Source organism: Melozone crissalis, unplaced genomic scaffold (assembly GCF_028551555.1).
Source record: "Melozone crissalis strain CALT ecotype California unplaced genomic scaffold, PUWL_Pcris_2 ptg000005l_1, whole genome shotgun sequence".
Lineage (NCBI taxonomy): Eukaryota > Metazoa > Chordata > Aves > Passeriformes > Passerellidae > Melozone > Melozone crissalis.
This window is the reverse complement of record NW_026535783.1, coordinates 36,883,915-36,909,205: the sequence shown is the minus strand read 5'-3', so window position 1 is coordinate 36,909,205 and position 25,291 is coordinate 36,883,915. Positions and strand designations below refer to the sequence as shown.

At 39.4% G+C, this 25,291-nt stretch overlaps 1 protein-coding gene across 7 annotated transcripts in view; it reads left to right on the top strand.

Moving 5' to 3' along the window:
- NTRK2 (neurotrophic receptor tyrosine kinase 2) overlaps window positions 1-25,291 on the top strand; it is a 198,183-nt gene that overhangs the window by 4,242 nt on the left and 168,650 nt on the right. For all 7 annotated transcript variants that reach the window (XM_054283145.1, XM_054283160.1, XM_054283148.1 and 4 more), the window contains exons 2-5: window positions 14,822-14,896; window positions 15,114-15,185; window positions 21,125-21,193; window positions 24,167-24,321. In XM_054283145.1, coding sequence (XP_054139120.1) covers window positions 14,822-14,896; window positions 15,114-15,185; window positions 21,125-21,193; window positions 24,167-24,321 — 371 coding nt within the window. The remainder of the gene's footprint in view (window positions 1-14,821; window positions 14,897-15,113; window positions 15,186-21,124; window positions 21,194-24,166; window positions 24,322-25,291) is intronic.

The following is a 25,291-nucleotide window of genomic DNA, read 5'->3' as shown; positions in this document are numbered from 1 at the left end:
TTTTTTTTTTTGCTCCCAGAGAACCTTTTGTATGTCTTGTTCTAGACATTGCCCTTCTGGTTTCTGAGGACTGATGGGGCTCCTGAGGGTTTCCACTGAAGCTGTCTCAATCAGGCAGAGACAAAACAGCTCATGAGGCTGGAAGAGAGCGTCATCCTTCAGAAGGCAGTCAGTGTTGGGCAAGGTGGCAGGAACACTGTCTCTCCCTCAATATCTTTGGTCACTCAAGAGTTTGGAAAAAGGTTTGGGATGTATATACTGAAATAAAAGATTTGGTCTTGAACATGTTCTTTTAAAGAAACTTCCATTTTTTTCCATACTAATGACAAAATATGGCTTGGCAGTACAGCCTGTGATATCTTTAGGATGGCATTTTCCAGATTTCTCAGGTTCTATTTTTTCCCCATTATTTTTATGCTGACAAGTGTAACAGAGAAAGTAGCTTAGCAATATTCTGGATCTCTAATCACTGTAGAGCAAAAAAATTTTACGTAACTGAACATGGACCTGATTTCTCCATTTTGGTTTTCATTTTTAAATAAAGAGGGATCCCTTATCTCCCCTTTTTTTTTGGGATTGCAATTCTTTCTCCCATGTTTGTCATCTCTCTCTACACAAATGTCTAAGAGTATGGCCTTTAAGGTGGTCATCCAGATATCCTTGCCTGAGCAGGAGAAAGGTAGCAGGTAATGGAGCAAAGAATTCTAAAACTGCTTCAGTATGTTGTTGATGTCAGATGTATATTTAGCTTGTTACCTCTGGAAAACTGCTCTTTAAAAACTGCCCTTTAAAAAGCAAAGCAGATTGTATAAATTGACTAATTTGCATGCATTTCGAATGGAGAGATAAATCCATAGAGGTCTGAAATCTTCTACTGCTTGGGTTGTGAATATGCTTTTTTACAGGATGCTGTTATGTTTGTGAAGATCTCTTCATCCAGATGTATGTAGTACATCATTGCTGTTAAATTATATATGATCATATATAATTGGGATGCATCTTAATTCCTGGTTGATTGTGGATCTATATTTTCAGAAACTGCAAAAGACAAAACAAACTACTGCCTGCCTGAAATGCACATATGAAGTTTCTGTGTTTTTACGTAGCTACTAATAGCTATTAATCGTAGTATTACAGTATCTCAGGATCACTGAATAGGTCAGGTTGAAAGGGAGCACTGGTGGGATCATCTGGTCCAACCTCCCTGCTCAAGAAGGGCCTACAAGAGCGCGTGGCACAGTGCTGTATCCAGATGGTTCTTGAATAGTTCCAGTGAGAGAGGCTCCACAACCTCTCCTGGCAATCTGTTCCAATGCCTGGTCACCTACACAGTAAAGAAGTTCTTCCTCATATTTGGATGAAACTTGCTGTGCATCAGTTTCTGCTCACTGCCTTTGTCCTATTGCTCAGCATCACCAAGGAGAGCCTTGTTCTGTCCTGTTGACATTGTTCTTTCAGATACTTCCATCCATTGACAAGGCAGAACAGGCCCAGCTTCTTCTACCTTTCCATGTATAGGAGATGCTCCAGGCCCTTAATCATCTTCATAGCCCTCTGCTGCTCTCTCCCAGGAGGTCCATGCCACTCTTGTCCTGAGGAGCCCAGAACCGGATGCAGCACTCCAGTTGTGCCTCACCAGGGCTGAGTAGAGGGACAGGATCACCTCACTCACCCTGCTGGCACTGTTCTTCCCAATGCACCCCAGGACACCATTGCCCTTCCTGGCCACCAGGACACACTGCTGGCTCATGGACAGCTTGCTGTCCACCAGGAACCCCAGGCCCTTCTCCTCAGAGCTGCTTCCCAGCAGATCAGCTCCCAGCCTGTGCTGGTTCCTGAGGTTATTCCTCCCCAGTGCATGACCCTGCTTTTGCTTTGATTGAATTTCAGATAGTTCTTCTCTGCACCATCCTGTCAAGGCTGCACTCTGGGGTATTGGCCACTGCTTCCAGCTTTGTGCTGTCAGTGACCTGCTGAGGAAGTCTCTGTCTCTTTCTCCAAATCACTGCTGAACAAATTAAACAATGCTGGGCCCAGTGTCCCCCCAATGGGGGACACCACGTGTGAGGAGCCTCTAACTAGACCTTGTACCACTGATTGCAGCTCTTTGGGATCTGCCATTCAGCCAATTCTCAATCCAGCTCACTCATTTAGTTCATGCTTCCTAGACTTGCCTATGAGGATATCATGTAAGATAGGATCTAAAGCCCTGTTGGAGTTGAGGTAGACAATAGCCCTCATCCATCCAGGTAATTGTACCATTATGGAAGGCAATCAGGTTGGTCAAGCATGATTCCCCTTTGCTGGATCCATGGTGACTAATTCTGATCACCCTCTTGGCATCCATATGGATAAAGATGGCCTCCAGAATGAGGCACTTTCCAAGGATCAAGGTGGAGAGGGCTGGCCAGTTGTTCTCTGGGTCCTCCTTCTTGCCCATTTTGAAGACCGGGGATTTATTTATTTTCTTCCACTCCTCAGACACCTCTCTTGATCACCATGACTGTTCCAAGACAACTGCAAGCAGCCCCACTAGTGTGTCTGCCAGCTCCTCCTCAACTCCTTGTGAATGCATCCCCCAAGGACAGCATCTTTTTATTTGTTCCAAGTGTCCTGTTGCTGCTTTCACTTCCCGTGTATCTCCTGCTTGTGCTTTGCTTTTGACAGGAGTTTTTTGCTCATTCATGCAGATGTCTTGCCCTCTTTGCTCCTTGCCTTCTTACTCATCAGGATGTACTAGTCTTGAACCTGGAGGAGGTGATGCTTGAATATTTATTGGTAAGCTCTCTTGGACCCCTGTTCTCTGCTGGGCCTGTTCCCATGGGATTCTTCCAGGAAGATCCTTGAAGAGGCTAAAGTTATCTCTCCTGAAATCCAAGATTTCAATCTCACTTGTGGCCCTGCTTCCTCCATGCAAGGTGCTGAACTCTATAATCATGTCATGATCACATTGCACAATTGTAGTGGACTTACTGGAAAGGAGCTACACCATGGAAATTCAGCATTTATTTTTGTTATTACTTTCTTCTAAGAAAATTACCTGCATTGGTAAGAGGCTACAGCTGAAACTTAAATATTTTTAATACCAATTCAGCTATATATGTTTCTGTGTTGTGTTTTCATTGTTAGGATAAATTCTTGGAGCTCAGGTTTCAGGTCAATATTCTTTTTTTCCTAGACAAGGCTGAAGTAATGAGATTTTTTTTTTCTTCAGAAGTAAGATAAAATGGAAGGAAGCAGGCCAAAGGTGTCCAAGCTATTTTCAGAGGCACTTTGAGAGATTGTAATCTTTGAATGGTGTAACTTGAACTTTACTTTGCTAAAGCAAACTAGTTCTGATCTTGCAAGGTAGTTAGATGCTTTTTATTTCAGGGGGAAGCTGAGGCTGGGATTCTGGCCTATGTAAAGTCAGTGACAAAAATGAATGGAATTAGTGTTTCACCAGCATAGTTTAGAGTACGTACGAGAAGGATGAAAGGAACCTTGATTCAGACATTTTCCTGCCTTTTTAAAGTTTGAAAGAGATGGGGGTTGCTTGATTACTTGATGTGTTTTTGACTTGCAGGTTTTTTTGCCTTTCGTGTGTTTTTGTTCTGTATGAATATAAAATATGTTGAGGTAAGTGGAAGCTATGGTTGAGTATTTCAGGCAGGAGTCTTTTCCAACATTTTAGATAATTTTGCTTTGGAATGAAGCTCCTCATGCAAAAAAAAGTTACAGCTCCTGCTATGTATTTGTAGAGGATATATGGTTCATTGTATAGTTGTCTGATGTATAAATAAAAGGAAGGCAAATAATTCATCAAACTCAATCTATTGCTGAAACAGACAACAGTGAAATGGTAACACTTCTGAGCTTCTTATGAAAGGATCTGCCCACAGAGGTGTAGTTGAGGCTGGGAAAGTTACCTATTTTTCCTGTTGGTTTGACAGGTGAACCAAAAGAAATCTTCCCATTTTAGATGTAAATGAAATTAGTTTTACCGTTCTAATTTCCTAACCATGCCTGTAAAAGTGAGGCTGTGTTCAGCAGGTATCTTGTGGAGCATGGCTACCCCACATTGCGCAGCAAGATTCATGTGAAGGGTGCATAGGGTGTGACTTCCCATTCTTTTGCAACGACCGTCTGGTTTTCTGAATGCCAGACAGCATGGTAAGCATATGCGGATAAATCATGTGCACATCCTGGGCATGTCAGACTTACTGGGCATGGACTGGAAGACCTTCCCACAGCATGTGCTCTGGGTGTCATGTGCTGGACCTACTAATCATGTCTGGGACTGTCTCAGGCCTCAGCATTTAAAATCTGGCAACTCCCTACTAGCTCTGTAGCTAAGGCACTGAACTCAACTGGCTACTGTCCACAATGGAAGTAGGCTACTCTCCACACTCTTCCAGGAAGTGATTCAGGAGGCTAAATTTGATTTTCACTGCAAATTACCCCATGCAGTTATCCCCTTCCATCCCCACTGACTGTTAAGAAAACACTGGGGACTTAGCTCACTGGGGTGGGGGACAAAAGCAAGACCTTCCTTTTAGCAAGCAGGGTCATAGTGTGGGGCAAACTGATTTTATGGTCCTAGGTGTACCATTTCAGCATGCATGTGAAGAACTGCTCTGCTAGAAGCAGAGCATAGGTCTGAACCAAGGTCTTGCATGTGAGCATCTTAACTGCTGTTCCTGTATGGCGTACAGATGTGGGAATGCCTTGGTTCTTCCTGTCTGAGTTGCCTTCTTTGGCATAGAACATTCAAATGTGCTTTTGGGTCAGAGAGCTGGACTGTCTGTTTAGCTAAGAAGCTGTGATGTATTTGTGTAGTGAGACAGCTGAGTCCTGCTCCTGCTTCACTGAGTGTTAAATTACAGCCAAAATGAGAACAGCACAAACAGGTAAGGTGGAGATTGCCCTCTTTCAGATGGCTTGTAAATATGGTATCTTCTGAGAGGCTGGAATCATGTTTCCTTAGGGAATCAAAGAAATTTAATCTGGTGCCCCAGATGCCGCTGGAGCATTATTTACAGCATTTCCTCCAAATTTGTGGTCTTCAACTTCATAGAAACATGTCTTTTTTTTTTTTTCCTCACTCACTAGGTGGGTGAATGGTCTACTGCCTATTCATCGCTTATTCTCCTCTCCAGTCTTACCTCTTCTAATTTTTAGAAACAGATTTTGGAACACATTATGCATACAGTGATCTTCACCTGGTAAATGTATATACTTTACCCTCCAGCTGGGAACAGTTTTATTGACTCTGTGGGTCTAACTATGTAATGTGCATAAGCATATGTTTTAAGAGTTTTAAGTTTAGGATGGTAGTTAGTAAGCATCTTTCTAAGACTCTATTGTGCACATATAACAGAGTCTCAGAATATGCTGAGTTGGAAGGGATCCTCAAGGATCACTGAGTCCAGCTCCTGGCCCTGAGAGAGCACCATCCCCAAGAGTCACACCATGTGTTGAGAGCATTGTCCAAATGCTTCTTGAGCTCTGTCAGAATGGTGCTGTGACCATTTCACTGGGGAGCTGTTCCAGTGCCCAACTACCCTCTGGGTGAAAAATCCTTTCCTAATATCCAACCTAACCCTCCCCTGACACAGCTTCAGGTCATTCCCTCAGGCCCTGTCACTGGTCACCACAGAGGAGAGATCAGTGCCTGCCCCTCCTCTTCCCCTCATGAGGAAGTTGTACCTGCAGTGAGGTCTGTCCTTAGTTTCCAGGCTGAGCACACCAAGTGGCCTCAGCTGCTACTCATATGGCTTCCCTTCAAGACCCTTCACTATCTTTGTTGCTGTCCTCTGGATGGTCTCTAATAGTTTAATATCATTCTTATCATGGGCCCAAAACTGCAGACAATATTGAAGGTGTGCAGGCCAGTGCAGAGTAAAGCAGAGCAATCCCCTTCCTTGACTGTCTGGTGATGGTTTTGCCATTATTACAGATATAACAAAATTACAAACATTTTGAATTGACACGAATCCATGCAGCATCAAGCCACCTAAGTAGAAAATACTAATGCTGCATACTACTTCTGCTATAGACATCTGCAAGTGTCTGGATCGTTTGTGTGCTATGACTGTCTTGTTGCCTGGGGCTTATGCCATTTAGGGGATATGAAGGTAGCACAGGTGCAGAAATAGACACTGCTTGCCTTAGAGGTTGGTGTGGGTGGAAGAAAGACTCCCAGCATTTCTCCCAACTCTTCGTAGCATTCCTGTCTGCATTGACACAGGGCGGTTGTGCATTCTGTTGCATGGTTTGGTTACATGCAGAGTTTTTGCCTGCTTTAGAGCTCTTCTGCATGTTCTCATGAGTTCTAATGAACACTTTAACTTGTAGCAGTGTTGCCCTTCACACTGAGTGTCTAAAATTAAAGTTTTAGGAGGTGAGCATCCCAGCAGTTGGAGTAACCATCAAAACACCCCAATCTATCAATTATTTGCAGGTGAACACTTCACTATCACCACCTATGTCTTGGGCCAGGGGCACTGCTGCAGAGGATGTGTAGGGTGGAGGAATGCTGAAAGGTGTGTCTGGTACTGGGGTGCAGTCATGGGAATCGTAAGTGGAAACAGGATGGAGGATGAGAGAAGTACTACTCCACTCATAAGCAGTGGCAGGGACAAAAGCTGTAAAAGTAAATGAAGAATGCTGTGAAAGTAGTGGTGGTGAAGAGAAGGCAGCTTTTCAGAGGTAGTGAAGAAGGTTGGAGACTAACTAAAGATGTCATGTTGTGAGAGAGGTACATGCAGGGTAAGTGTTTCATTTGAAGGCACAATGGTAGAGAAGCTGATCTAAGGTTTGAAACTATAATGTGTAATACGTACTAAGTCATACATAATATGTAATATATAACTAAAATAAATGCTTACAAAATAGCGTATTTTCCTTACTTCAAAAGTATAGCAACAAATACAGCCATGAGCAGGCTTTATGAGTACAAGCTGATCGCAGTCTAGAAGGAGCATTGCATATGTCACATAGCAGAACAAACAGAAATACAAAGAGAAAACTCAAAGACACAGGATGGTTGTCTGGGGGTACCATTGTGACAGAGAATTTGCTCAAAATCAAACTGGCCTGGTACAGGAATGTGGAAAGGAAACAGTAGCAGCAATGTGGCAGTCAGCACAAGTATTAGAAATAATCTGGATTCTGACAATTGTGCAGAAAGTGTAATAAACACATAATTATGCTAATATATGCAGTGCAAATAAGAAACTACTTCTATTAAATGAAGAACAGGATTCAAGTGGAATAATGCTAATAGAAGAAGCTATGAATTCAAAATCTTGGCCAGCTACAATGAAAAGTGGACTATACTATAATGTAAATAAATGTGATAAAGTGAAATAAGAAACTGTGAAGAGCTGAAGAGCACATAAATGTGAAGTGGTGAAGAATGCATCTGAAAGGTGCATCTGAAGAATGCATCAACAAATGATGTTGAAACGTTCTCTGAAAAACACAAAGGCAAAATTTAAGTGGTAGGATTGGTGTCATCATACAGAAAGTGGCAATCCATTCTCATGCTAGACAGGGTGACGTAAACGTGAAAAGGACAACCCATAACCCTTTTGGAATGTTTCAGTGATATAATGTGAAGTTCTATTCATGTATGTTTTTCATTAAAAGACAAGAATGTCTTGGAGAAGACACAGATCTGTGATTAGGGCTGCAGAAGATGTTTCACAGGTCTTGGAAGGGAGTCTAGGAAACCAATTGTGAACCATGGCAGCAGATGGTATCATTTGCAGAATGGAAAAACATCTACTTGTTGGGTTCTCTATGTAATAATTGCACAGAAAAGGGGTAGAGGTTATGACCATATGAAGGCTCTCAGGACTTAAATGAAAACAGAAGAAAGAAACTTTTTGTTGGCTAATGGAAAGGCGACTATGTTTTGAGATGTCAGGAGTCAAATTGTTCAGTAAATGTAATGAATTAACAGGATATAGATGGATTTTCCTGGGTAGAGGGCTTTAAATTTTGCATCTTCACTCCACTCTTTGGAAGTACTGCCTTTTGATCTGTATCTGGCATGAAATGCACTGCATGCAGTTAATGAGACATTAAATGGGGTAGCAGGTGCAGATATATGTCTTGGTGATCCAATGATCTAGAGCAGATTGATTAGAGTATTTGATATTCTAATAGCCAGTAATTTTAAACTGAATAAAACCAAATATTATTGTCAAACAGTGGGAATTGTATATGTGGGAGAAGACTGACTTCAGAGGAGATTTCAGAAGGAATGTCTTATGTTGACTGAAAGAGTCAAAGAATACTGAATATGTCAGAACCCAGAGACAGGAATAGACTGTTGTGGGGGATACTGATATATGTCAGAAGGGCTATCTAATTCCAAAGGATGTGCAGCTACCTAAGACATCTTTTCCAGAAAGTCACTGTCTGAGTACAGGCACCTGAAAGGAAGAGAATTCCAAGGTTTTGACAGCAACCAAGCAGCTTTAATGTTTTTATTCACTGAGGGACTTAGAAAGATGCATATAAGGGATGGCTGTTTGAAATCTTACTGTGCTCTTGTGCAATGGATGTTTTTCCATTCTCATTTGCATCAAGGCCAGTGACAGCCATAGAGATCATGTATGCAAGTGCTGAAAAGAGAGTATTTGCATTACTACTATTATTTTTGAAGACTAGGTGGTTCTGCAGGAGAAAGAACTGTCACTTATTTATTCATTCCTTTGAGATGTTCTTTCATCCTTGCAAGGAAATAATAACATCATCAACAACAACAATAATAAAGCTTAGTCTTATGGCTGCTTTCTGTTGAGAAATAATGGAAAGCCGCCTTCACTACTCTCCTTTTGTATGTTAATTTACTGTGTGATTTTTAGCATATATTTTATAAAGGGTTTGTGTGGCAGTTTAAGCCTCATCCTAGCAATCTGCATAGATTATTTCATACACGGGGATAAAAATGTGTTTTGGAGCTAAGTATAAGTCAGAGATTAAGATATGTCTTTTAGAATAATAGGTCATTGTTTGGCCTTCTGACATTAAAAAGGAATATCAACATTTCCAAAATACCTTTGCTAAGGAAAAACGTGTCTGTAGCTGTCACGTATTCCTGGAAAAAACATCAAAAATTCATGTCTTGATGCAATATCAACTGTACAGACTTGGGGATCTCAAAGGGGAGGACAGGTCTCTAAATGGAGAAAATACTTAAATAAGCTCTGCGTGCATTTGGGGGAAAGTAATTCTGAAGATGGAACTCATCAAGAGCATGAATCTTCAATCTGGAAAGCTGCATGAAATGTCTTGAGAGTTTGCTTGATTTGGTAGTCTGCTCTCTGAAGAGAATCCAGGCATGGACTTCCCATTTTCTGGGCAGCTGTATTTATAAGCAACAGCACAGATCTGCTCCTGGAGTGCCAAAACAAGATTGGTATCTCCACTGAATTCCTGTTTTCTTCTGCTTTAAACTGGTGGGTTGGCACTAATTGTTCAAGATGATGGCTTTGAAGAATCAATTTGCAGTGGCAGCTATGTGCTGCTAATTGGATAATAGTATACTGTTGTGGCATAGAATGTCGGGGCCCTGTTGCCTCCTGGCAGTTTACACAGCCACACATCAAGAACAGGGAATTCTTGAAATTAGCTGATCTCTGACATTGCCTGTGAGATGCTGAGTTCCAGATTGTCCCGAACAATGCATTACCTGAGTTTGGGATGCGTGTAGTGCAGGATTTGCTGAGAAAATGGGCATGCCTGTGTCTCTGAAGAAAGATCCCAGAGCTAATTATGTTGTCTCCAGAGCTGCTGTACTGGCACGTGGAGAGCTATTTCCTGAACTCTTCTGTGACTTGTGGTTAAATACTCTAAATGTGAGGAAAAAGCCCTTAGGGAGCCTGTGATAGTGGCAACCAGTTTTTCACTCTTTGTGAAACACAGGGTGATTCATGGTTTAAAAACAAAAAAACAAAAAAAAAAACCCAAAAAACCACTGCAGCATTTGTCAGGAGACACTGGGCAGCCAAAGGAGGAGTCAAGCGCTGGTAAAATTTCTGAGTGTTAGGTAGGTCCACCGTGGATGGTGGTGACACACTGCATCTTTCCTGAGTTATGGCACGCTCCTCTAGCAGTTGAGTTTCTGTTTCCTGAAGTCATCCTCACTAAATCTCATACTTATGTTACCAGATGGAGGAAGAAAAATAGAATAAAATAATTGGAGTAAGCTTGTGTATTGGTAGAATATTTGCTGTATTTGGGTGTCCGTATCACACTCATTGCTTGTTAGGCATTTCCTTCCTCGAGGAAACTTGGTCCTATGCAGGAGGATTTCTTGATTGTGCAGAGATTATAACATTGATGCCGACACCCGTCTGAAACTTGACATTCTTGATATGCAACTTGTGCAGCTCTGGGCTTCATTTTCCAACTGTGAGTCCGTGCCACTTCCGCATTATTTTAAACTTGGTTTCAGAGGGGCTACAAATGTAACCCAGTTCAATATGCCGGGTTTCATTAAGTATTGTATCAAGTTTACAAATTTTACATGATCTTAATGCATAATAATGAATCAGTCTGCATTTTTTGAAAATACCTCTAAGTTTTAGCTCACCTTTTAAAGAACTTGGTATCACATTTGAGTTTGTAAGAAGATATGGCACCAGGGAAGATTGCAATGTTTAATTCTCAGTATTAACATACAGCTCTCACAGTAGTCTAGACTAGGGACATATGTGACCTGTCATTAAATAGTAATTATTCTACTGACAGTTCAATGTCTGAAGTGTGCTGCCTTTGTCCCCTAAAGACTTAGTGAAAAAACAACTTGGAATATAAAGTTTTTCAAGAGTTCAGAGTTCAGTTCATTTCACCAATGAGTGTTTATTAATTTTAAATTCTTTTTTTGTACAACCTAGAGCTAGACATATAATTGATTTATTTTTTGGAGTGTTAAGAAAATATATTTCCCATAAAGGAAGTTTTTTGGCAACAAAAATACTTCTGGAGCTGCACTACAGTTTATTTGCTTGCATCCATGTTGTTAAGACTAGCATGTGCTAGTTTTTCCCCAACATGTCCTTATAGCTCCAGATGAAGTAGTATACCTTAACGTACATTAAGCAGGAGGAAATAGAGTAAGTAAATTTAGAAGGCATATTTCTGCTGCCCTTTTATATTCAGTTTAAGGGAAAGATTTGAAAGTTGGTGTGGAATCCGGTTTTTAAATTACGAAGGAACGTTAAATAACCTAGATGGCTTTAAAGAGATCAGAACCCACTTTCTCTTCATGCTTTTGCAGTTCAGAAGTTGCTTCACTGATGTTAAACATAATCTGTATCCTTTCATTTTTATAACGAGCATAAGTGAAGACTACCCTCTCAAAGGAGATCTTGGAGGAGCTGACTCTTATAGATAAGGATTTAAAACTATTGTTTCCAAAATGTGACGGTGGTGAAGTGTGAGTGTGTGACATTGTTCAGTAGTTGCTGAAGTGTGGCGAGATGAACATGCTGTTGTAGGCTGCAATGTGCAACCTAGGTGTGTGATTCTGAATCCCTTTTTTAGAATTATTCAGTAGTTCACAATGGAGAGGTTAAATTAAGGGTCTGAAGACAATTATTGTTTACTGACTCCTCATTGAAGGAGATGCAGAATGCTATAGTATAATCAAGCAAATAGCTTTGTAGGCAGCTAAGGGCTTGATTTCGAGGTGGCAGCCAGTATTTGTGAACTGATATATGTGGTCTGTGTGGTGCTATCCAGCCAGCTTCTGGCAGTGCAACAGTGCTGTGGTGCGCAGTGGGAGCTTCCACGCTCTTCACGTGACTTCAGCCAGCTGTGAGTCAGTATGTTTTTCTTCTGTGCTACAGTAAAAATGTTCCGTTAAAGAATAGGGTTGATATTCTTAAGGGCAGGCAGGCAAATTACATTTCTCAGTGTCGCCCACTGCAAGTCAAAGCTTTTAGAGTATTAATGTTTGATGATAAGTAACATTAAGGTAAAGTAGTTGTGAAGAAGGTAAAAATAGACTTCACTTAGGGAGAGGTTTTATTTCAGATCTCCCTCTAAATTAAAAAGAAGAGCAACTTCCCCTTATAGGGTACAGCTACATCATTCTACTCTTTTCTTTCTCACTGCTATGACATAGCTGCAAAGGCTTAACTTGAAACAGACTTGTTAAGCAAGTAAGAGGATGTGACCTGCTTATGGTAAATTATGTTTGTCCACTCTTTCTTCAAGGATTTCCAAGTGCATGAACTTCGCTTTACTGTTGTGTTCTGAGAGTGCATTTAGTATACTGAGTGCCTAAAGTGTATTGCAGAGCAGTTACTGAGTTAGTTGCTTAGACAAAAATTCTTCTGGGTCCCAACCAGTATGGTTGTGGAAAAGCAATGGTTTCTTTTGATTCTTTCAGCTTGAACCAGCTCCAAGAAAAGAATGCCCTGCTCTTCCCCACCTAGGGCTTCTTCTAAGGCATGCAATAAGACAAGGGAAGAAGATACCACAAATTCATACTACTGCTTCCCAAATATAATTTGTTTGGACTATTCCCTGATGCACCAGTACAAATCTCTTTATGTAGATTGTGTGCTTATACTAAGATTTGTGTCTGATGTAAATTGTGAAGCTTCATTGGCTTCATCAGAGCTGAACTATTTTATACGGAGGCTGAACACAGGATGTAATACACTAACAAATTTTTGTGCAACACTGTAAGTTATGTCAAGTTCTGGAGTTTCTTGTAGTGAGTGGTTCTGGTTAAATATTTATGTGATTAAAATTGCAGTCTATGATATTGCAGGTGGTATGTGTGTTTAAGTGATGGGTCTGCATTTTGGCAGTGTTTGTCAGGTTTTGCATTTTGGTTTTTTTTTGCTTTTAATTTTTTGGGGGTTTTTTTGCTTCTTGGTTTTGTTGTTTTTTGGGGTTTTTTGACGGCCTAATTCTTAGCTAGCGCAACTGGTTGTTCTGTTTCTTTTCTTTAAATCTGAGTCTCTTCACACTTTGTGTTTCACTATCCATTTTCCTCAATTCCTCCTTTTATGTGATTTCCCTATCTCTGTTTGACCTTGACTGGATTACTGTTGCTTGATAACTGAGGACAGGATGAGGAAGATACCTTTTAAACCACTTGCATAACTTTATTTTAGCATTCATGAGGTCCAAGTGGCAGAGAAGATTAATGATATTTAACTCAAAAATGAGTTCTTCAGGGCATGTTTAAAGGAAGTATGTTCATTGACTTGCAGGACTCTTAGATGAAGGAATTAGTAGATATTTATATACTATTTCATTACTATTACTTGGCAAAATATGTAAACTTACCAACCCACAAAAAAACCCCAACCAAACAAAATAGATTTATATATATTGAGATATTAAATTACTCTGTCTTAAAAATTCAGGAAAGGAAACATGAAAAACAAAGGACTCTCATCTTCTAATGGATACACTTTGTTAATCTTATTCTGAAAAGTCTTGCAGAAGAGTCAATGTCATATGATGCTGTAGTAATGTGTTCCATCTAGCATCATGCATTCTTTTTATTGCCCTTCTTTTTCCCAAGGGACAATGGATGCCATTAGGGGAAACTTTTTACTTTTCCTGGTGCATGGTGACAGCATAGCCCAAGTCAGCACAGCAGCTTTGGAGGAGAGCCCAACCCAACTTATGGGATTCTCAGGCTTCTGTTGGGATTTAGAAACACAATGAATTTCTCTTAACAAGACAATCCATGCACCAGCTCAGGTGCATGAATTGTCTTTGGAAGAGCAATTTACCTTCTTACTAATTCACCGGAATTCCCTTTCAATAAATTCTAAAAAATGCTTTGAATGAAGAAAAATTTTCTTCTAACAAAGAAAGACTCATTCATTTTAGAAGAACCTGCATCTTTGGTTAGTTTGTGATGCATGTGACAGCACATGTAGTCTCTCTTTAAGTTTTTCTGGGACTGGGCTAATATTTTGAAATGTGTAGACTCTTTAGCAAGGCATGCCTTAAGTCAGGCATACTTTTCTGCCCATAATGTCAGAAAAATTGCAGTTTCCACTGATTTATTCTTCCTGGATTGTGTGATTTCTACTGTGAAACTTTTTCTTCCTGTAGAAGAAGTAATGATACATTTGCTGTGAGCATTTTAATTTCCAGTCTGTGGGGTGTCACTGGCTATTCATAGATCTCACACGGTCATCATACAAAGGACTGGCTTGTATGCCCACATCCTTTTAGGCAGATATTAAGGATATGTGAGTGGACTCAGTACTTTAGTCTGATACAGCAGTTTCTTGTCTCCTAATTTCTGCTTGTGTGTATAACATGAAGTACAACCTTTCCTTTCTCAATTTTCCCGTTGCCACACCTCATAAAAAGAACTGAAATTACTTTGTGTCAGGGAAAAAATAAGTGTAAAGAACTCATTAAGTTAATAACATGAGGGAAAAGACTAGGGAAGTACAATTGTCTTTTATAAGTGGGGATAACTCCAGTACTACCTTTAAACTTGCCCCCTTTGTTGTTGTTAAATCCATGAGGTAAGGACATGCGTCTTGGAGAATGGTGACATTGCAGTGCAGCTTTATTTGGCCTTCAGGTTGACTTGCTTTCTTCATTTCCCCTGTGTAACAATGAGCTGCTCCTTTGTCCCACAAAGTACCATTTAAATGATAAGGAAGATTTTAAGGAGCACTTTTGCTTTGCAGCTGGTCTAATTAGGACTTAGAACTAATTACAGTAGGTCAGCAATCATAACTGACTTCCATACATCAGTGCATGATTTCTGAAGAGTCAGAAAGTCAAGGAAGGATTCACTTATATACTTCTTTCTGTTTTGCTTTTTCAACAGTTACATCGCAAACCAGCCAAATTTGGAAAGTATCAATGACAATGAGGTTGGATTTTATGTTGGACTTAAAAATCTGTGAGTATGAGATACATTTTATACAACTATTTCTTCTGTATTTTTTAATAGAAGCATGTATGTCTAACTTTGGGCATTACTGAGGAAAGTTGTAAATCTTGCAGCTCAGCCTTGTAGAGATTTAAACCAAACTCTTATTTTAATATTTTAATATTTTCATTACACTTTTCATCATATTTTAAATTAAACATTTTAATAGTTTTATTTATTTTCCTAGGACTGTGGTGGATTCAGGCCTAAGATTCGTGTCCCGTCATGCATTTGTGAAAAATGTGAACCTACAATACATGTGAGTAAGAATAGTGTCTGCATTCTAAGTCATAACTGCCCAACTCATGTTAATTTATTTATTTATTGTTAATTTATTTCTGTCTCTTACCGCTTGCTTAATTTAAAAACATTTTAACAAGACAGACTTAGAATGGTCTTCTATTGTTAATTGCCCTTAAATAAGACATATGTAGTAAGGAAGCAGCAGATAATGAAAACATAATATTTTTATGGAAAAGACCATCCACTTCTTTATTCCATCTCTAGATGTGTACTGTGTCTTTTGTGATAAGTAATGTAGTCCAAAGACTGTGTCTCTTGAGGGTATGATGTCCGCACTGTGCATCATGCTCAGTGACATGGTTTTGACTAGCTCCAGTCTGATTTGATGAGCTGAACATGTTTTAGCAGCTGCAGTGCAGGAGATGCATGCGTGGAGCACATCTAATATTTTGATGCTTGTATGTGCCCAGAGAGACTGTGATAGAGCTGTGAACTGAAGTCCTAGGCGTGATTCACCTAGAAAGCTCACTCAAGATCAGAACTAATGCACCCAGAGCAGAATGTAGGAACGATGTTTCTTTCACACCCAAATGTGATTTGTAGTTCATGACCTACAGGATGCAGAATTTGTACCTGTACATCTTTTTGACTGTGTTTTCCTAGATTTGTTATGCTTTAGATTTAGCAAAGGATGAACTGATCAAAGTTCTCTTTCTACAACTTTTGTGCCTGCTGTTTGTGACAGACATAGAGTAGCTCACTTTTCTACTTACTTGGGAAACTGTGGATCTAGTCCAGTAAAACACTGAGATCATGTGAGTGACTCAGTTTCTCACAAGTACCTTGTTTTAGCTAGATATTCAAAGTGCCTGCTTTAGTCCATATGTCTTCAATAGGTGAACACTAACCTGTTTTGACATTTAACCAAATGCTTTGCTTTTATCCTAGTGAGATTGGGAAGTCATAATGCCAAACCTTGGCCTTGTAAGATACTTCCTTGAAAAGGAAAGAACTGTGGAAAAGAACACAGGGTTTTGTTTGATTTGATTGCTTTGCTCATGAGATGGAATCACTTTCTGACTGGTGTTTTCTAAACAACAGCAATTAATTTGTGTAAGGAAGTGGACGTGAATGTCCGTTTCTGTCTAGACAGTAATTGCTATCCTTAATAGGGAACAGTCACCAGAGGAGTGTGAACCAGGCCTTGTGAGCCTGTGAAATTTATATCACTTCATATAATCATTAATAAAGAGCTTTTACTGTAATCAGTTGGTAATATAAAGGAAGTATGTTCCAGAGTAAATTCAAGTGTTTGCCCGTGTAACAGTTGCTCAGTGAATTATGACTGTAAACTATGAAACTCCATAAAGCCAAGTGGATGTGCACTGGCTGTGGAAATATGCAATAAGAACATGCTGTCTGAGGGGCATATTTGCAGAGGAAGATTTAGTGACTCTGCTGGAAAAGAAGTGGGATTCTCTCTCTGTGCAATGAGGCAGAACAAAGCAAATTCAAGTCTGGGATGAAAGGAATATTGTGTTACATTTTTACATCTTTTCCCCATTGCATTAGCCACTCTGAGGGAATCTACTGGAATACTGTATATATATTAGGACACCGAATCTACTCATCTTGAAAGATGCTACAGAGAAGAGCAGTGGAGCCAGAAGAAGCTTGTAAAGCAAATAATATAAGGAGGCTCAGAGTCTGGATATGTTCAGTGCAATAAAGAGAAGATTGAAAAGGAACATACATCATTGCAATAGGGCAAAGAATAACGGTCTGGAAATCAAAGAGGTTGATTTAGATTAGATATAAGGAAGAAGTTTTTTGCAGTAAGGGTGATGAAATGCTGACACAGGTTGCCCAGAGACATGCTGGATGCCTCAATCCTGGAAGCATTCAGGGTTACATTGGATGGGGCTCTGAGCAAGCTGTTGTAGTTGAAGATGTTGGAGAATTGGAACTAGATCACAGTTAAAGGTCCCTTAAACTATTCTATGCTTCTATGCTTCTATGCTTGTCTTATCTTTAAAAGAAGAGCAGTTATGATGAGGAAAGGAATCAGTTCTCTCCATGAACATGAGTTCAGTGTGAGAAATAATGAATTTAGTTTGGAGAAAGATCAGTAGAATTTTGGAAGACCTTTCCAGCTGTCTGGGCAGGTAGACTACACAGAAAGTGTGATAACTGGTATGATCCTCTTGAGAGGCTTTTTTCCCTGTTGCCTTAGGGAAAAGAGTTTCATGCAGTCACAAAGAGTGTCTGTCTCCAGTGTTTGCTTTTAACCAAAACTTACACAGGTAAACAAGTTTTCAGAAAACTGGCTGTTGAATAGAACAGAGAGACCCTCTCAAAGTCACCACTTGAGGGAAAAGTATCACTGTACATATGTGAGCTGCTAGGCTTTACACAATCTAGTTGGATAAGATGCCTTTAAAGTGTTTCAGCCATAGGAGAAGCTTCATTTGAGCATGCAGTCAAACTGGGAATATGTATCTGCTGGTAAGCAGACTTTGGTAGAGCTGTAACTCATGAAGCTCCTTGTTAGAAACAAATTAGACTGACTTGACATCTGTTCGGTTGATATAGATGAGTTCTTGATGCAGAATAGTTACATTATGAACCAAGAGATTATCCAGTCTCGTACTGTGTTTTCTTTTGGTGGGGATTTAGTAATGTGGTCAGACACAGGATAAACCCAGATAAGATGGAAAATATTAAGTGGCACCAGCTGCTCTAGATGCACAGGACAAAGCAGTAAGTACAGAGGTATTTTTTACTGAGGCTGATCTGTTATCCCTGCAAAATGCCTTTGTTTGTTTTCTTTGGCAAGTCATTATGCACTAAAATGTTTCTGAAAGCCCCAGTGAATCATGGCTTGTTGTCATCAGCAATAAAAATCCTGTTGACTGCCTATGAAGGTAGTATAGCTCCTGTTGTGGTTGGGATAGTGAAAACTATTAAGCACTAAAGGAATTTCATTTTGCAAGGGTAATGTACACTACAGGTCCTTGAGAAGTCTTAGATTTTATTTGGAACCAAATTTTTTACTATCCCATAAAGAAAACAAAAGACATTTTTCTGAAGATTGAGGTAACTTTATAAGCATTATTTTTGCTGTGATACTGTTACAGCTTTCTTTTTTGTTCTATGAAAAGTCTGTTGATGTAGTTAAGGAGCTATATTATATAAAAGTAGTATTTATTTATGAATCATACAAGAGTACCAGTTTAAAAGATACTTATTAACATGCATTTTCTCAAGCCCTTTTTTGTGATTTCCTTATTTTCTTGGGAAAGCTTATGTAGTCCAGGTATCTTTCTAAAATTTTCTATCATAAGAAGAATTAAGTAATAACGTAAACAACAGGAAAATAAATGTCACAATAGATGCTATTAAACTGTAATTAATAGCCTTGCTCATCTAATTTTTAGTGTTTTCACTGCCTGTTAGCCAACAGTCTCATTTTAGTAGTGCTGTAGTTTATAAGCTTATTTGCTGCTAACTGTGATGGACCTGTGTTATACACATGCATGGTATATTGTCAGTGCCTTTAAATGTGAAAACATTTCACAGCAAGTGCCTATTTATAAAAACTTTTAAAAATAGTCGTTGTTATGTGCTAGCCTGTGTCTAAGTGCATCACTGAATCATAGATTGCAAGTGTAGTGTGTGTATACAGCGCCAGGTATCAAAATGCGTTTGTATCTCTACTGCCTTACTTTAGGTAAGGCGGCCAAAGGAAACCATTTGAGATCAACCTTGCAGCAGATTTCCCCTTGCTTGCACACAGGACTGGTTCCAGCCATAGGCAGAGCAGGGTGTTGCCTGTGGAGGGAGACTGAGTGTAGCAAAATGGCCATTTCTTTACCTCTCTCCCAGTTCTCCTTATGTCTGTTCCCTCCTTTCTTCCCGCCCCTTTTCAGAAGCACTATCGGTGATAGAACTCTGCTCATGGTGCTGGCTCTGTAAATCTTTATGTGGTTTCTCAGTCTGGTTTTGCTCTACTCATATTGCCACTGGTTTGCTTTTAGCTGAATTAGGGCTAGCAAGTTTAAAGTGAGCTTGATATTTTCATGTAAAATACAGTCATACTTTTGACTGAATCTGAGTCCTCTCCTTAAGTTTCGCTTTGGGGCCAGGCTCTCTACTCTTGACATTTTTTTCCTATAATAAAAAAAAACCCTTTAGAACCTCAGATGAATTTTCTTTGGGCTGCTTGCTGTGGTCTTTTTGTGTACAGTTGAATTGGGAAATTAATTCATATTCTGTTTCTATGGAAGTGGAAGTGGGATCATTAACTTCTTCAAAATAACCCTGACAGTGATTTTTTTCACTTAACATGAATTAAAAAAACCATAGTAGGCATCTCTGTAGTCAATAATAAGGGATCACCTTATGAAAAATATATATATAAAATTAAATTTACCGCCAAAGTATTGCTTAAGGTGATACATTTACAGCAGGGATCTGCAGGTAAAGCGCTCTGTATATCTGGTTGTCTTTTGGGAAGGGTAGGATTTATTTGATCTGCAGGTAAGAGAGGCATGCCTCGTCTGGCAATACCACAGGGGCCTCCATACATGCCACTTGTCAGTGTGGGAACAGGAGTGATCTTCCTGTGTGGTGAGTGAAGAGTTTTCCATGGACGGATGGGGTTTGATGTGGCTCCGCGTTGCAGGCAAAAGCCCAAGTCAGTATGAGGATCCTGCTTCTTTTATTCAAACTCCCAACACAAAGCATGTGCATACTAGGAAAAAAATGGATAGTAACAGTTTTTGCTTAAACATAACTTCTGTTCTATATGCAAACTGCTCCTTAATGTTGATTTATCTCATCAGGGTCCATGAGTTCAGCTGACTAATGAAATAGTAGCTCTTGTGTTTTGCTCTCACATGTAAGGACCAGTCAGTTTGTAAACTTCAGGCTCTTCTTTGCCAGAAGGAATCAGTGATGAAATATAATCTCTTTGATTCTGCTCTAAACATTTTTAGAATATCCAACTTGTAATTTCTGTGAAAATTATCTTGTACTCAAAGATCACATCTGAAAGTTTGGAAGTAAACACTGTGTTCTTTAATCAGATTTAAAAAAAAATAGATATTTAAACCCGGAGTTTAGATGCAATACAACAGTAAGTGTGGAGCCCCTATGGCACCTTTATAATACCACATAAAACTCATGGTATTTTGGTTCATAACACTGATCTGTGCTTTACTGCTGGCAGTTAAACAGTTTACTGCTCTCACTATCTTCAATTCATAGACTGATAAGACTGTACAAAACAAGCATTATTTTGCTTTGGGGTGGAGAAAGCAGTTTTGTAAGCTGTGAGGGGAGGAGTATTTCTGGTTCCAATCAACATTTCTTTGCTCTGCATATTGGGAGAAGACCTTTCACTTAATTACCACTGGAAACCATAAATGCTTAATTGACATAAAAAAGCCCAATACAGGCATTTTACAGTTTTCCTTTTGATCTTCCATGTGGGTGCATATTGCACATGCAATTTGAAAAGAACAACTAAAAAGCTCTGATGTGGATGTGTGCTAGCATGTGAGGAGGGCTTATATGAGTACAGAGTTCGGTGCAGCATCAAAGAAAGGGATACACCCATTTCACATGAATAAATTGAGCATATAATTAACACCTGGACTTTACAAAATACTTTTGAAACACAGTTAAATCTGCTGCTTTTATGAAATTGACAAAGTGCTAAAAGTGAAAATATTGATCCCTGTTGAGTTTGATTTTGCATGTACTTGACATTACATGCTGACAGGACTCCAGCCCTTGAAACCATCAAGACTGAGCACTACCCTTTTACAATTGAAGTCGAAGGACTTTTAGAGCTGGTTCTAGTCCTTTATTGCTTTTTCAAGAGAGACAAACTGTATTTTTAGTGTAAGAAGAAGCAATTCTAATTAATGCAATCTTTCTCTTTTGCCATAGCAATTTATCCAGAAACAAGCTCTCGAGTTTGTCCAAGAAGCCTTTTCGCCATCTGGGTTTGTCTGATCTGTAAGTTGTCATTTCTTAAAATATAAGTTTATTTTTGGCTGGAATGGAAGAATAACACTTCAAAGTTTGTTCTCGTGAAGGTAGAGGAATTAGAAGTGCAGTTCTGGTCCAAAGAAAGCATCAATTCTGAACACTTAAATGCAGAGAAATTTTCATTCCAGGGCTTCAAGAAGGTTAGGTATATATTTTAAAGTAAAGTAGAGGTCAAAATAGCCTCTTCCTTCAGCTTTAAGATATTTTATTGTGAGATTACTTCACACAAAACTGCTGGTGTTTATTTAAGTATTTGAACTAGTGAAAATACAGTCTTTTGCACATACTCATATAAGACTGTTTCTCATATTCTTATAGGGGTGTGGCTGGCTATTTAAGAGTATTTTTATTTTCTCAAATTCTTGCGTTGCATTTTATGTACTTTATGTAATTGTTTAGCAATGAAAGCACTAGTAAACATTTCTTTATTGATTTTTTTCAATACTAACATTTTTATTCTCTGTTACATCTGCCATATTTTCTTATTGATGCATGATCCAAAATTTTGGTAATCCTGTGCATTCTCTGCTAATATGCAGAGAGCCTGCAGGAGTTCTGGGAGATCTGGTGGCTGCAGAGGAGAGGGAGGTTGCCCTCCTGGATCTCAGATCAGAGTTAGAATTTGTCCAAAGTGCCAATCCAAGTATGAACTACCTGCCATGCAATCCTAGTACTCTTCAGCTGAACTTCAGCATGTGAGAAATGAGCAAATCTCAGTGGCACAAAAAGAAGTTATGCCCCTTAGGTATATTTTGTTGATAATTAAGTTGGTATAATTATTCTCTTTATGGCCCTGGGAACACTGCTCACTGGAATATTTTTTAATAACTTGAGTTGAGCTCTCCAATGAGGAGACCAGCTAGTTGCAAAGCTCTCCCATTGCTCCATGTCCTTTGTTGTTCTGTTGCTTCTGCATGAAGAAGCAGGGCAAATGTAGTGGGAGTGAACCAGATATGGGGAAAATGGATAGTGTGAAGGCTAAAGAGAGTACTATTTGAGGTATGGAGACAATGCATGACAATGTACAAGTTAAGGAAAAAAGGGGATACAAAATTGAGGTAGAGTGTTGTGGACTTGGGAGAAGGAGTGTAGGACTAGACAAACTGAAGTTATGCAAACAAATGTTATAATAAAGTGAGATAAACAGATGTGGGGGAAATGAGGGAAAGGAAGTGGAGGGATAAAAGCAGAGCCAGAAAGGAGAACAAGCAGTGGTAAAATCAGTATAGTTGAACAATTCTGTTAATAAGATCAGAAACAGAAGAGCAGGAAGTGTGTTGGCAGGTGAATCTGAGATATGAATGTTGCCATAAATAGCTTCTGAAGAACTTCCCCTCAATCTGACAAACAAGTATGTTTGTCCTGTCAGTACCTTTGCATATCAAAATGTAAAGGGATGAGAAGTTTAGAATAAAGTGAAGTAAAGTATAGTCACCAGATATTACAGAGAAGGAGATGCCACTTTGGAAGGTTTCTTCTAGAACAAGTGAACTGCAGCCATAAAATTAGAGCAAACAAGATAAAGACTCAGAATTTGCTTTCTGTAGGTCAGAATTTTTCTTTCACACAAGTGTCTGTAGAGGGGCATTATGCATCCAGCATCCTGCCAATGATGTGCCTAACTCCTTAGATGGGGTTAGCACAAAATAAAACACTAGAAGAAGACTGCTCAGCCATTGGTCAAGAGAAATTTCTCTTTTCAGGATAGGATGAAACAGAAGATAGAAGTAAATGTCACTGTTTTGAAAATGCATGAGATAGGCTTTGATCCAAGGAGTTATCATGTTCATACTATGTCTTGTGCAAACAATTTTTGTTCATGCTGTGTGTTAAAGTCCAGAGGATGACTTCTGTGATTACAGATTGCTCCTTCAGAGACTTTAGAGGATCCCTGCAGTTGTTTCACCTCAAAGGACTCGAGATGGCTTTTGGGAGAACTGCTCTAATAAGACCATTTTTTTCATGATTTGCACACTTCCTGTCTTCAGGAGACATTTGTGAGCATAGATTCTGCAAGAAACTTGAGTTTCTGTACATAAAAATTACCTCTGAAACTTTATTAAGAATGACTGTTCTCCTGACAGTGAAATGCCTTAAACAGACACTTGCTCACTCATTTTATTGGATCTCATGTATGCCAGTAGAAGGAAAAATAATACTGGTCACTCTTTATGTAGATATGTTTCAGTTCATATTTAATATGCATGTAATTGCATTACACTGTTCTGTAGTTTTATTAAATTTTAAAACTGCAGTTTGTTAGGTCTGCTAACCTGTAGTTTAAATTCCAGGCAGGGTACTGTATCAATTTCTATTTCAGGACCATTTTTTCATTTAGTATTTCTTCATGACGTTGCCTATGGTTTTACTGTGAGGTTTTTCTAGAGTGTTGTAGCAGATGAATTTTAAAAATTAGGTGAAGTCCTTTTTTGTGATTAAAGTTGGAAGAGTGTGTGTATAATCTGAGACTGTTTGACTTTATAAAGTGGATTTACCGCTCCACAGCAGTAAACCATTTCTGAGGTAACCGAGTGGTGGCTCAGGTGTAGAAGAGATGAATTCTAATCACTTCCTGATTTATTAAATAAAATGGATCTTCTTGAGCGGCCATTCTCCATGGGCTCCTGATGAATTTGAAATAGTAGCCAAATCCCTTTTGTGGTCTCTCCTTCCTATGATATTCTGGGCCCTCAGGGGGCGCAGCCCTTAATTCCCTGCAGGGAAACTGTTACCAATTTGGCAGCTTACTCTGCCCTGAGTTTACCAAGGGTGCATGTGTTATGCCACTTAATTAAAGGGTTCATCCTGCCTTCCTTAACCTAAATAACTAACTTGTGTTTTCACCTAACTGAATGCTTGGAGCCCCCCTGCCCCTCAATTTTTTTTCCTATATGCATGGCACATTTAACCTTCTAAAAAAATTGGTGTTTTTTCCTGTAGGATATTGGTGGATAATCCATTCAAATGTTCCTGTGAAATCATGTGGATCAAGAAATTTCAAGAGACCAAGTTTTACACAGAAACTCAGGACTTATATTGCATAGATGATAACAATAAGAAGACAGCCTTGCTGGATATGAAGGTCCCGAACTGCGGTAATATTCTTTTAACATAAAACTACTGCTAAGTTATTGTGAGCCAGGCAAAAACGAACATGTTTTTCTACAAAGTACTTCTCAGGATGTCAACAGTGCTCTAAAGGAAAGGCTGACGGTCTGTCAGTGTTTTTTTGTTCCACATGGAATGGTTCTTGGAAATTCATAGAATTACAGGATCACAGAATATCCTGAGTTGGAAGGGACCCACCAGGATCATGGAGTCCAGCTCCTGGCCCTGCATGGGACACTCCAAGGGTAACACCATGTACCCAAGAGCATTGTCCAAATGCTTTTTAAGTCCGACAGGATTGGTGCTGGGACCAGTTCCATGGGGAGCCTGTTCCAATGCCCAGCCACACTCCTGATATCCCCTAAATTCCCCCGACTCATCTTCATACCATTTCCTCGAGTCCTGTCATTGGTTACAAGTGTGAAGAGATTGGTGCCTGCCCCTCCTCTTCCCCTTAAAGGAAGTTGAAGATCCCAGTGATTCCATCAGTCTCTTCCTGGTTAAGTGACCTCAGCCACACCCCATATGGCTTGTCTCAAGGCCCTTCACCAGTTCATGTAAACCTGTTTTTTTTCTCTTGATCCTTTAAGAATGTACCATTATTCAAGGGCAGGGAAATAGAATACTGATTATAGATATCAAACAAGTATTATATAGAATGAATGTGCCTTTGTTGAACTAAATATTAGTGTTTCCAAACTCAATAGACATTCATAGCTCAATTTTACCTACTTGATTTTTTTCAGCTATCTATAGTTAATGAAGTCTCTATTTTCCTTCAAAAATACTAGTATTAGGGCCACAGAAGAAAATTCAGAACTACATGCCACTTGAGACAAATTAGCAAGAGCTCTGTTCTCCATGCTAGTGAAACAAATTTAAAGGTTGTACAAAAGACTTATATCAAACTTAGGTCTGTGGCATATTGCAACATATTGTTTTCAGATACATGGATCT